This window comes from Silene latifolia, chromosome 2 (genome assembly GCF_048544455.1).
Source record: "Silene latifolia isolate original U9 population chromosome 2, ASM4854445v1, whole genome shotgun sequence".
NCBI lineage: Eukaryota > Viridiplantae > Streptophyta > Magnoliopsida > Caryophyllales > Caryophyllaceae > Silene > Silene latifolia.
Window position 1 is genome coordinate 154,751,459 of NC_133527.1, and position 13,147 is coordinate 154,764,605.

At 35.5% G+C, this 13,147-nt stretch overlaps 1 protein-coding gene across 1 annotated transcript; it reads left to right on the forward strand.

Moving 5' to 3' along the window:
* Nucleotides 1-7,153: 7,153 nt before the first annotated feature.
* Nucleotides 7,154-12,744, forward strand: LOC141643153 (cytokinin hydroxylase-like). Its single transcript, XM_074452194.1, has 5 exons — nt 7,154-7,479; nt 7,691-7,917; nt 8,079-8,320; nt 10,071-10,455; nt 12,123-12,744. The coding sequence occupies exons 1-5, from the start codon at nt 7,200-7,202 to the stop codon at nt 12,534-12,536; spliced, it is 1,548 nt and encodes a 515-aa protein (XP_074308295.1). The 5' UTR covers nt 7,154-7,199; the 3' UTR covers nt 12,537-12,744.
* The last annotated feature ends 403 nt before the right edge of the window (nt 12,745-13,147 follow it).

The following is a 13,147-nucleotide window of genomic DNA, read 5'->3' on the forward strand; positions in this document are numbered from 1 at the left end:
TAGGAGATGGTACATTTCCAAGGTTTATTATCCACGCAAATGGGAGTGTTCGTATTGATGGGAGGTGGTGTGTACCTAGTGACGTTGACTTGAAGAAGTTGATCATGACGGAGGCTCATTGAAATCCTTATTCGGTGCATCCGGGTGGTGACAAACTTTATAAGGACTTGAAGAAGACGTTTTGGTGGCCCGGTATGAAGAAAGATGTTGCTGAGTTCGTGGCTAGGTGTTTGTCTTGTCAGAGGGTAAAGGGAGAGCAACGGAGACCACAAGGTAAGATTCAGTCACTTGAGGTGCCCGAATGTAAATAGGAGTCAATATCTATGGATTTCATCGTGAGGTTACCGAGGACACATCAGGGTAACAATATGATTTGGGTTATTCTCGACCGTCTAACAAAGTCAGCTCATTTTATTCCAATGAAAGATACTTGGAGTAAGATTCAGCTAGCTTTGGGGTACAGGAAGCGTGTGGTACGGTTACATGGGATACCAAAAGGATATAGTGTCAGATAGAGATGCGAGGTTTATATAAAGGTTTTGCCAAGAGTTGCTGGAATTGATGGGAATTACCTTAAAGATAAGTACAACATTTCATTCTGCTACAAATGGTCAAATTGAAAGAACCATCAAAACTTTAGAGGACATGTTACGAGCTTGTGTTATGGAATTTGGTGGGAGTTGGGAGGATAGACTGGATTTGATAGAGTTTTATTAGAACAACAACTATCACTCTAGTATTAGGATGGCACCTTTTGAGGATTTATATGGCAGAAAGTGTAAGAGTCCGGTTTGTTGGGATGACAGTGCTGAAGCTATAATCTTAGGACCACATATGGTGCAAGATATGATTGAGCAAGTATACTTGATTCGCCAAAAGATGAAAGCGGCTCAAGATAGACAAAAGAGTTACGCGGATTTGCATCGCAGGGACATTGAGTTTTCGGTAAGTGACAAGGTCCTCTTCAAAGTGTCACCTATGCGGGGAGTTATGAGGTTTGGCAAGAGAGGAAAGTTGAGTCAGAAGTTCATCGGTCCCTATAAGATTTTAGATCGGATAGGTGAAGTAGCCTATCGGCTAGCTTTACCACCATCGCTTGATCGGGTCCATAATGTGTTTCATGTATCACAACTTCGGAAGTATGTAAGTAATCTATCACATGTACTTGAGGTTTATAATATCGAGTTAGATGAGGCTTTAACTTATGTAGAGGATCCTAAGGAGATTTCGGATCGTAAAGTACGCAAGACAAGGAATGGTGAAATCGTCTTGCTTAAGGTGCTATGGTCTAATCACAACGTGGAAGAAGCCAATTGGGAACCGGAGGAGGCTATGAGAGAGCACTACCCACACCCTTTTGATCAGGTATGTTTGGTTACGAGGACGTAATCGTTGTCTTTTAAGGGAGGTAGGAGATGGTCGCATGTGCGTTTTGGGATAGTTTGAGGTCGGTATGGTTGTGTTGTTGGTTTGTGAGAGCTATAGTTGGGTTGTATAGTTGGCCATAGTTGGTTTTGTTAGTGTCTTTGAGTAGTTGGTGTTGCGTGTTGTTTTGGGTACGGTATGAAATTCGGGGATGGAGTTCGTTTCAAGGAGGGAAGGCTGTAATTGTAACACCCCGTATTTTATTAAGTTGGATAAAATTCTTTTAATTTCTATTTTGAATTTAATTACATCATTTAACGATTTATATATATATGCTTAGCTAATTAATTAATTTCATTATAATTCGATACGTTAATTTTAATAATCATTAATAAGTTTATTTAAAGTTAGTTCGAGTTTATTGAAGTTAGTTCGAGTTTATTTATTTAATAATTTCCGATCCTTTTACGAGTCCTTTATGAAAGTCGGCCCTTAGTGGATTCAAAACGGATTTAGGAAAAGTCATCCAATTAGCTATTTTGAGTTATTTTGCTAAATTATCAAATTTCGTTAAACTCCGCTAATTTAGTAAAAATCGTTAATAACTCCGATTCGAATCGAATTCCTATTATTTCCGTTAGCTGGCTGAGTTTATTTTATTTTCACTCATTAAATTTATTTATTATTGATTCCGTTTTATTACTGAAACTTTTACTAAAACCGATTTTATTAACTCGAGACGGTTTTAAAAACGAGCGAAATTACTTAACGATGAAGAAAGATACGTATAATAAATAGCAGGCTGCTGTCTCTTTTTCCCACGTCTCTTTTCTTCTTTTCCTCTTCTTCGTCCTTCTTTTTCCTTCTGTTTGTTCCTTCTTCAACTTTTGTCTATAATCCGTCCTGGTGCTCCGTTTGTCATCCGTTTTCAACTATTTTTGTTCCATAGCGCTCCTCTCGTCGTTCTCGTCAATCCGTTGTAAGTAAAATTCATTTTCGTCATGTATTTTTACAAACGCAATTTATACTTTCAGCTTTATTTATTATAAGACGGTTGTAGATGCTAAGATAGACGGTCTTGTATAAGATTTGTTAGTCATAAATGATTAGTTCAATCGGAAAAAGGTAACAATGATAGGTTACTCAATATTACTTGTAAAATATGTTTATTTCGAATGCTGGTTAGTCTGTTTTATAATTGAGACGGTGTATAATTATATATAGGGATCCTTATGGATGTTAATTAGTCAGTTGTATAGTTGAGACGGTGTATACTGATATGTGGAGATGATTGAGACGGTGTATACTGACCTCTAGGGATCATTTGGGATGCTAGTTAGTAAGTGGTATATTTAAGACGGTGTATACTGACCTCTAGGGATCATTTGGGATGCTAGTTAGTACGTGGTATATTTAAGACGGTGTATGCTGACATGTATGGATTGTTTTGGGGTAGTTTGGGATGGATAAAATGGTGCCTTTCGGGATTGTTTTTGGGGCGTAAGAGCGACTGAGGTTGAGACGATTCACTGAACATGTTTGGGACTGAGTTGGGTCGTAAGGATGAGTGCTTGGGGCGGGTTTTGAGAACGCAAAATGGCGGACACTTAGACCATGTTTTCATCACGGATTGTGGAATGGTTTCACTACTGTTTGGCGGCCGTGGGTAGTCGTCATGGGTGGTCTCTTGCGGTCTAGTTATGAGCTAGTTATTAGTCTGTGGCGGCAATGGCCTGGTCGTAGCTTAGCTTGATGGCTGGCCGTGGCCTGCAGCGGTGGCCTAGCTAAGTCACGAGTTTGAGGCCATGTGTAGTTAGTGGTTAGGCCGAGTTTGAGGTTGTCATAATAACTTTTGAGCCGTGTCTATAAATTGTTTTGACGCTAGTTTGGTTTATTTAAAATATAATTAAATTAATTTCCGTCTCATATTTAATATAACGATAATTCGTTAATATCGTCCTTTCACATAATTATTTTAGGTGACTCATATGTGGTTGAAGATGAAGAGTCATTTTGGGTTTTAGAAGCTTTCTCAAGTTATTACTTGTCTCTTTGCTAGCGTAAGGTAACTATTCCGAGTTACTCGACGAATTAATGTCACATTAGTAGTAGATGTTGTTTTTGGTGTTTGTTAAGTGTTTAGGTGATTGATAATGTGTTACTTTCGTTTTTCACATGATAGAAATTGGAAATAGCATGAGAATGACATTGTGATACATTTTGTAATTTGGGCCATAGTAGGCCAAGACTCTGAGCTGGGCCAGATTGACCGAATGAGTTTGGTCAAACTAGGTTTAAACCGGTCAGCCTCGATTTGACCGATGACCCGTCGCGGGACTCGGGTCGAGGGTTTGTCTTTGAGGTGAGATTGGTTATTGGAGGTTTTACGTTGATGCCTTAATATTTGTGACTATCATTTCACATGTTGGTTGTTGGATGAATTGGTTGCCTTATACTTCAGTCTTCTTGTCTTGTTGCCATTTTAACTTGTTCTCATGAATTATGAGATTAACGGTTAGCTGGAATTTGGATTATTATTGATATTGGAGATTTTGTTGGATTGTCAGCTGAATATGCTCTTGCGTAACCTTTCATATACTAGGGTGTGTATGATCTTTTGTGTGTACAAGTTTGGACTCTTTGTCCCTTTTATGGTTAATTGGGTATCCTACTTGTCTTGTGTGGTGTGGGCTAAAGTATTCAAGCTGGGACTAGCTGGGACTAGGTCCTAGGTGAGTATTTCGGCCTTCATCATAGATAGGCCATTATAATCTTTGACGAGTGTATGTTCACCGCTTAATAGCCTTTGTGTTCCTGGCTTGGTGGGTTTATATCCAAGCTGGGGCATGACCTTTCTGCCTATTTTGTGAGGAGATGGTCAGCTTAAGTACTAGCCAACCCTTTGGTGGACTCCTTAGGGTACTCATGTGGTTTTATCATGAGACTTGGGTGCGGTGGTTTTATCTGCATTTCTCTAGGTCTGCGCAGTCTAGGATTAGGGTTGAGTCGTGTTTTGGCCATGTTTTATTCATATTAACCTATGAGCCAAAATACTAGCTTCCCTACCTCGTGGTATAGACTCGAGTTACAAAGTGACTATTGACTGTACTAGGAACTTATGCCTGTCTCTAGATATATTGTCCTTTCTTGTTTGATGATTCTATGAATCATAGAAGGTGAGATGCAAGCCGGCTATGGTTGATAGAGTTTGGATTCCTGGATGTTATGTGATTCACATGATAGGGTAGTATGAGTCGGTCTAGTAATCACATGCTAGGACTATGTGTTGTTATATTGTTGTTCACATGATAAGCACGATTGTCTAGCATCTATATGCTAAGGCTATGTGTTACTCATATTCATATTCTTATGTTTACATGTTATATTAATTATGACATTTCGTGGCTGGGAGAACTCGGAGTTACTCCCCACTGACTGTGGCTTTCGTATTTGTATAAAATGCGATTGACAGGTAGGTGATGCATATATGGGGTACGTGGACGAGCTAGCGAGCAAAGTAACCTAGGAACCTAGATTGGTTTTATTTTATTGTGACCCTTAAACACTTTTTATGTCACATACATTTTAGGGACATATGTCTCCCTTTCTCATATTTGGGTTGTATAACTTTGTTTCGCGACTTTAGCGATGTTTCACTCATGAGATTTATTTTGGACCTTGCATGTTTGACACCTTCCCATTTGGATATTTTTATAACAGGTTCAGGTTTCGTTTTCGGTTTTAAAAATTACAGGTTTTTACCCAACTGAACCTATTACAAACATATCCATGCAGCTTTATTCTAGAATTACGTGTTTTAATTTTTCCGCAATAAATGAGGGTGTCACAGTAATACTACGGTTTTCTGGTCCTCAGTTACTCGGCAGAATAAGTGGAACTCAACCGAGTAAGTCGTCGTGTGACCTCTGGTCAGATTACCGTCCAGGAGCACTCGGCCGAGTACCCGGTTTGACGGGATTATTTTCCGCGGTTTTAATTAAGGTGATTAGAGATTATAAATTACGTGTAATCAGTTTACAAATCACTGTTTATAAAACCTAACGACGCTTATCACCTCTTTAATCACCCTAATAACTCCCAAAGCTAATTGATCCATCTTGAGTCTTCAATCCGTCTTATCCGTATCTGTTTCGTTGCTAAGTCTCTGGTATTTTGTTAATTAGTTATGTTGTCCTTTAGGGTTTGCCTTAATTGATTAGTTTGAGAAAAAAGGAGTTATTTGGTATGATTGTGATATAGTATTGTTGTGATTATTGCTAGGTGACGAGTTCGTAGAGGAACGATTCTAGCTTCCGCTGTTGTTTGTTGATTTCAGATTCGCTAATAAGGTAGAGTTTCCCTACTCAGTTGGTTGTTTATTAATTTAAGATTGTGGTGATTGATTGATTGATTAACATGCTGTATTGGATTGATATTGGTTTGTTGATATTGAGATTGGTATTGTAAAGATGGGACCATGTTCGGGAGATGGTTCCAACCCCATGTTCGCTTCTTGCGGCTCCCTTCACAAGGGGGAAGTGCACATTAATGATCTGGGTGCGCTCCTTGCGATGAGCGGGGCTTAGGTGGGAACAGCTGCAGTCCCCCACTGGCGGTGAGGATTACCTATAGCGATGGGTAATCAGGACTGCACACTTACATGTGTAGTCGGTTATTGATTGATAATGGAGATGGAGATTGATGTTGCAATTGAATTGATTGTATTGTTTACGTTGTGAATTATTATCTTGATTATGCACTTGACTGACCCCGGTATTGTTTTCAAAACTGTGGTGATCCATTCGGGGATGGTGAGCAGTTGATTGAGCAAGTATAGCTGTGGATAGCTCGCGGAGTTGCTTGAGGGTCTAGTCGTCACCAATTTATCTAGCTTCTGTTGACAATTTACATTATAGCGCTTTTGACAGTTTAGGTTGTAAACGTTTGAGTTTATTTTCTGTTGTATTTACACTTTAAACAGTTTTGGCATTTTTATAATAATTGTTCTTTGATGGTCAATTTGATATACTCTACCTCGGGCAACCGAGATGGTAGCACCTTGATATGCTAGGGTGGTCATTGGTAAGGCACCTTGGTGTATGAGATGTTACCCTAAAAGCATGTTTGTTATAGGTCTCTCTTGTAACTACCAGCATGTCTCTCTTATGACGAGCATATCCGTCATAAATTTGTGACTACTCATGTGGGTAGATAAGACAAAACAGATTATTGCTACTCCTTAGGCACTCTGCATTTGTCTTAACTATCTATATGGGTAGTACTTAACCATCGTAAGCTCGTGAAGGATATATCTGTTACAAATGAGAATCTGTGTGTAACTATAAATACCTTGTAATTATGCTTAATGAAATCTAAGTCACTATTCACATAAATTCTACATGTTGTATTGTTAGAGTTTAAACTCGACACCTCTGATTAAGTTAGAACAATTCTGGCATGGATAATGAATGGGTAAGTTTAGTGCTTTGATATATTAGGATATCCATATTAATTAACAATAATATCTGACTTTATAACATCGGTATTAAATCAACTCTGATTTTGGTTGATTCTATTAATTAAGTCAAATTTCATATCAAATCTCTGAAATTTCTTACCAACAAAACGAAATTTTTTACCATTTTTGTTAGAATTACAAGTGTTTCATTTCCATTTAGTGGAAAGGACTAAAATGAAACACCATTGGAAAGTAATCAACTCGCTTACTAGTGTATAACCCATATATGTAACACAAATTGACTGTGCACATCATTGCAGGTAACATCTCCTCTATCTCTTTCATACTTAGCTTGCAATCATCAATAAATAAAACAATGTTCTTAGTTATTTTAACAGCCTTTATAATCATACTTTTGAGTTGGTTCATTAAAATAAGTTATGAAACTATCTCATTTTATTGGTTAAGTCCTAGACGTATCAAGAAAATCATGGAGAAGCAAGGTGTGCATGGCCCTAAACCCCGGCCTCTTCTAGGAAATCTCCTAGGCATATCTTCTCTTGTTGCATCTTCCACCTCCGTCGACATGCCTACCATCTCCCATAACATCGTCTCCCGCCTTCTTCCCCATTACCTCCTTTGGTCTCACAAATACGGTAAATATATTTCTAGCAAAAAAATGTTATGTCCAAAATAAACATGGTTTTAAGCGACTAGTTTCTCATTATTTGTTACAAAAAAACATAATCAATTCTATTTAGTTCAGTTCAGTTAATTCAATAATAATACGATAACATGACCTTGTTGAACAAAATATATACGAGTATTAATTTTTTGTAATAATTGGCCGGATTGTTAATTATTCAGGGAAGAGGTTTATATATTGGCATGGTTTCGAGCCACGAATGTGTCTAACGGATCCGGATCTGATTAAGGAGTTGCTGACGAAATACAACCATGTGTCGGGCAAGTCGTGGTTACAACAACAAGGATCAAAACATTTTATAGGCAATGGATTGCTTATGGCAAATGGTGACTCTTGGTACCACCAAAGGCTCATTGTTTCCCCTACTTTTATGTCAGATAAACTTAAGGTAATTAAATTACAAACCGTAGCGTCACTACGTTACTATAATGCAATGAGAACGACCGAGTATTTAAAAAAACACGTATTATTGCTTAAAAAACACAGTAATAATTGTTAATTAGCGTTTGTTTTTGTTTAGACGGTGTTCGGTTGTTTGATATGGTGCAGGGTTATGCAGAGCAAGTAGTGGAGTGTACTACTATTACGCTCAAATCACTACAGGACATGATCGAAAAGGGCGAAAATGAGGTCGAAATTGGAGAGTTGATGGCCAGATTAACGGCGGATATCATCTCTAGGATTGAATTTGGGAGCAGCCATGAGAAAGGGAAGAAAATCTTCGATCTTCTTAATCATCTTCAACACCGTTGTGCTCAATCTACCAAACATTTATGCATACCGGGGAGTCGGTAAGTTCCATTTACTTTCGAAAATTCTTGTGCAAAACGGTTTTACGCAATTTTTATTGTAAAATAACGTATTATTTACTTAATTAACCCACTAAAATAACTTTCATTAATATCATATTTGAGTGAAAATGATATCTGAACGTATTTTGTAATTGGTTTTACGACTAATTATTGTAAAAGGGTTCTGCATGAGACTTACTCATACAAAATAGGCTCTTGGTCTTTTGACTTGATTTATTTCCTAGTTTATTTGATTCCATCCATTTAATCCAATTATGTTTCATATGTGATAGATGTCTAATTTTTGTTAATATCATTTCCAAATACTTGGAATCAACAACTAAAACTTGTGATAATAATGGAAACCTCAGATTTTTTTTTTCTATCAATCAATACTATATACTCCGTATATATATATTCCAGAAACCAGCGAGGGACTTTTATTTATTTAAATAAATCTATACAAATTAATTATACTATATAATTTTTAATCATAGCGCGGTGTGATGGACCTTAACAAGAGACTTCAATATAAATAATATATAGTTTAGGTTGATCTATAAATTTAGATAACACCAAAATATGGCGAGTTTCCTTAAAATAAACAGGTCACACTTATGCTATTAATTATTTAACATACACAATTAACATATACAAATATAATATAAGTATGTTAAATTTTGGAAACTATTAAAAGGTAAATAAATCAATCTAAATTTCCAAAAATATAATATTACATAATTCATTGTATTTGTAATTTAATTAGTAAATAATAATAATTACTCTTAAATAATATTTTAATCTAATATTTAAATATTTAAATATATAACTCTAATACAACTAGATAATCAACTAATATGATAGTAATTAGTAACCACCCATGTGAGTAGTAAAAGCAACAATAACCGTAACAAGAGTAGTGAAAATCATACTAGCACCAAAGAAAGTAGTGAAATTAACAATAATAAATGCGGAAGAAGTGAAAGAAAAAATAATGACGGCAGGAGAAGTGGAAGTAATAGTAGTCACAACACATGTAATGAAGTAGCAGTAGAAACAACGGAGAGAGTATGAAAAATTAACTAACAATTCGATTTTAGAAAAATATTAATTTATTTAAATATATGAGTTTGACAAAACTAGCGGGTTAACCATAAAAAATAGCATGAGTAGTTAATGAAACAACAGTAACTGAACAAGTAGTAAACGTAATAGTATTAACAGGGGATGTAATAAAAGTCTGAAAGTAATAATATTAACAGCGGAGTACTGAACGTGTCTCATAATTTGGTGATTAATTTTAATCTCATCATAATTTCAAGATATAAATTGTAAATGTATGTGTTAACCAAATTTAGATATTTCATAGAAAATAAAATATCTCATCCTAATTTTAAGATATAAATTGTAAATGTATGTGTTAATCAAATTTAGCGACTCATATTTCATAGAAAATAATATATCTCATCATAATTTCAAGATATAAATTGTAAATGAATGTGTTAACCAACTTTAGCGAATCATATTTCATAGAAAATAAAATTTAGATGGTAAGTAGAGGTCACCCGAATTATATATTTAAAAAAAGAACCAACATACGCCAAATTATGATCTCTTGTAGTCTTATGTGGCAGTATTACTTCGGATACAAAGTTTAGTTTTGTTACTGTTATTAAACTACTGGAATATAAATCGTATGATCGCCCTATTAATTTGCTTATTGATGAACAAGTAATAATTGAAATTCCAGGTTTTTTCCCAGCAAGTACAACAAAGAAATCAAAACCCTGAAAAAGGAGGTGGAAAGGCTTTTAATGGAGATTATTGAGAGTCGAAAAAGATGTGTCGAAATGGGTAGAAGCGACTCATCAAATGAGAATGATTTACTTGGGATTTTAATGAATGAATTGCAAAAGGATATTGATAACTCAAATGGATTTCTAAATATGCAATTGATAATGGACGAATGTAAGACATTCTTTTTTGCGGGACATGAGACAACGGCGTTATTGCTCACTTGGACAGTCATGCTTTTAGCAACCAATATAGAGTGGCAACAAAAATTAAGAGATGAAATTACACAAGTTTGTAATGGTGCTACTCCTTCCCTTGATCATTTTCCTAAGCTTCGTTTGGTATGTATCCATTTCTCTAACTTTAATCGTCTTATAAACATAAACTAACTGAAATGAGTGAGTATACGTATAATTAAATAAGCTAGCTGAGATGATAAGTTACTTAGGATATATAGCATGTCACTAAACTAGCTGAGAACAAGCAAGAATTAGCTCAAATGATAAGAGCTCTTTTACTCCAACTACGAAGTTGGTAGTTCAATTCTCACCCGCGACATAAATTCGCTCATTTGAGATTTGAACCAAAAAAAAAGACTAAATTAGCTTATTTATCCCAATATCATGTACCTATTCATCGGTCCGGGCACCGGACCGGACTGGATCAAACTTAGTGAACCGAAGACCAAATAAGGGTAAAATGGGTGGACCGCGGACCGGACCATAGTTATAATGGTCCGCTCCGGTCTGGTCCGGCCCATAAAAATGTATGGACCGGACCATATGGACCAAATAATATATTTTTTGTTACCTAATTATTTCGACGATAACTTTAATTTATATTAATAACCTAGATTTTTTTTGTTCGAGTAGTAGAATATGTAAAAGAAATATATTACGAAGTAATATTATGATATTAGGAGAAATATTTGTATATCATATAATTTCAAAGATATTCCTTACAAAAGTTTGGTTCATGGTTCGGTCCGCGGTCCGCGGTCCGTTCGGTTTGGTCCAGGACCGGACCGAAAGCCAAACTTATGTAAATAGGTGAACCGTGGACCGTACCAAATAAAGTATGGTCCGGTCCGGTCCAGACCAAATTGCGCGGTCCAGTCCGATCTTTGGTCCGGACCATCGAATGAACACCTTCTCAAACATTTTTAGAGCATGTTTGGCCAAGTTTTTAGAACATAATTTTGTGTTTTTGTTTTCAAAAGTGATTTTCCAAAAACTCTTTTTTTCTAGAAATTTGGGCGTGTTTGGTTAAACTTATAATAAAAGTACTTTTGATAACTTTTTAATGTTTGGATTAATTTGTTTAAAAAAGTCATTTTAACACTATAAAAATTAATACATGTATAAAATAGAGTATCGCCTTTTATAGCATTATCATTATTATTATTATAAAAACGCATTACAATTACCAAATTCTTATTTAAGACGGGTGTATCCGTCTTAGGCATAAGTCGAGTCAAGTAATTAGAATAAGACAAAAACAGAATGTATGGGAAAATGCAAAAGATTTATCTTATATGCTTAAATGGTATGATAGTTGACCCGTTCTAATGTTAAGACGGAGAAATAAAAAAATATAGAGTATAAGAAATAGTAGCTTGTAATCTGGACACCTTCCTATACTAATGGCCCAATGAGTGAATTTGTATAATTTATTTGAAAATTGTACTATAGTATGAGATCATAAAAAAGATTTTAGCGAGGAGGCTTGCTAGGATTTTATGTAGTGAAAAAACACTTTTAAAAATGTGGCCAAACACATACTTAATATGATCAACTAACTTATTCGCTCATATATAATTTTCTGTTGCATTTTTACATAGTTCAGGTTATCACTTTTTACTTCTCAAAAATCCCAGGACATGAAACTATAATATAGATATAAACATCAAGAATTCTTGAGATCATAGATTTTTGTTACCTATATGGCATGTATGGCAAAGAATATGACTTAACTGAAGCTCAATTCCATGTATTTATTAATTTGACAGTTAAGCATGATAATAAACGAGTCCTTGAGGTTATATCCACCAGCTACACTTCTACCAAGGATGGCATTTGAAGACATTAAATTGGGTGATCTCTTCATTCCTAAGGGATTATCAATTTGGATTCCAGTACTCGCAATTCATCATGACAAAGAATTATGGGGTGAAGATGTAAACGAATTTAATCCCCATCGTTTTGCTTCCAAATCATTCATTTCGAGTCGTTTCATTCCTTTCGGAGGCGGTCCACGGAATTGTATTGGCCAATCATTTGCAATTTTGGAGGCCAAAATAATATTAGCCATGTTAATATCAAAGTTCAAATTTACAATGTCCGATAACTATCGACATGCTCCAATGGTTGTTCTAACCATTAAGCCCAAGTATGGAGTGCCAGTTTGCTTAACGCCCCTATAAAAATCGATGGAAGAAATTACATAGACTAATTTTGTCAAAGTTTATTTTTAAAATTTAGTTTTCCGCTTTTGTTGTTCTCTATTAAGAAATTGCGATTATCAAATGACAACTAATCGAATATGATCAACATATATTGTACCTAGATTGCCCCTAAATGGATTTATATTCTATTTTGTTGCATGAGTGGTTTTAAAGCAACTCTCTAAAATTTGATGTAGCTTAATTTGCCACATGGGTTTTCCAAGCTAAACTGCTTTCCGGCTACATATTGCTCCAATGACGGACTACAACATCTTGTAGCTTGTATGTGTCCACATTTTTATTTTCAACCAATAAGATAATTTAGCTTTTTTTTTTAAACAAGCCATATAGCTTGACAAAGCTACAATGCATGAAAGCTACACATAAATTTTCAACTCTAATTATAAGCTACATATAAATAATTTTGCAATTATTGCAAGCAAGTCCCTAGAAACAAACCATTGGAGATGTTCTTGGCTGAAAGTACCAAGCAGCAACAACGTTTATATATGATGATCATTCTATGACAAGACGACTAAACTATACTCTGTAGCTTAATTTATGATAGAATCTGGCAATCTGCATACAGT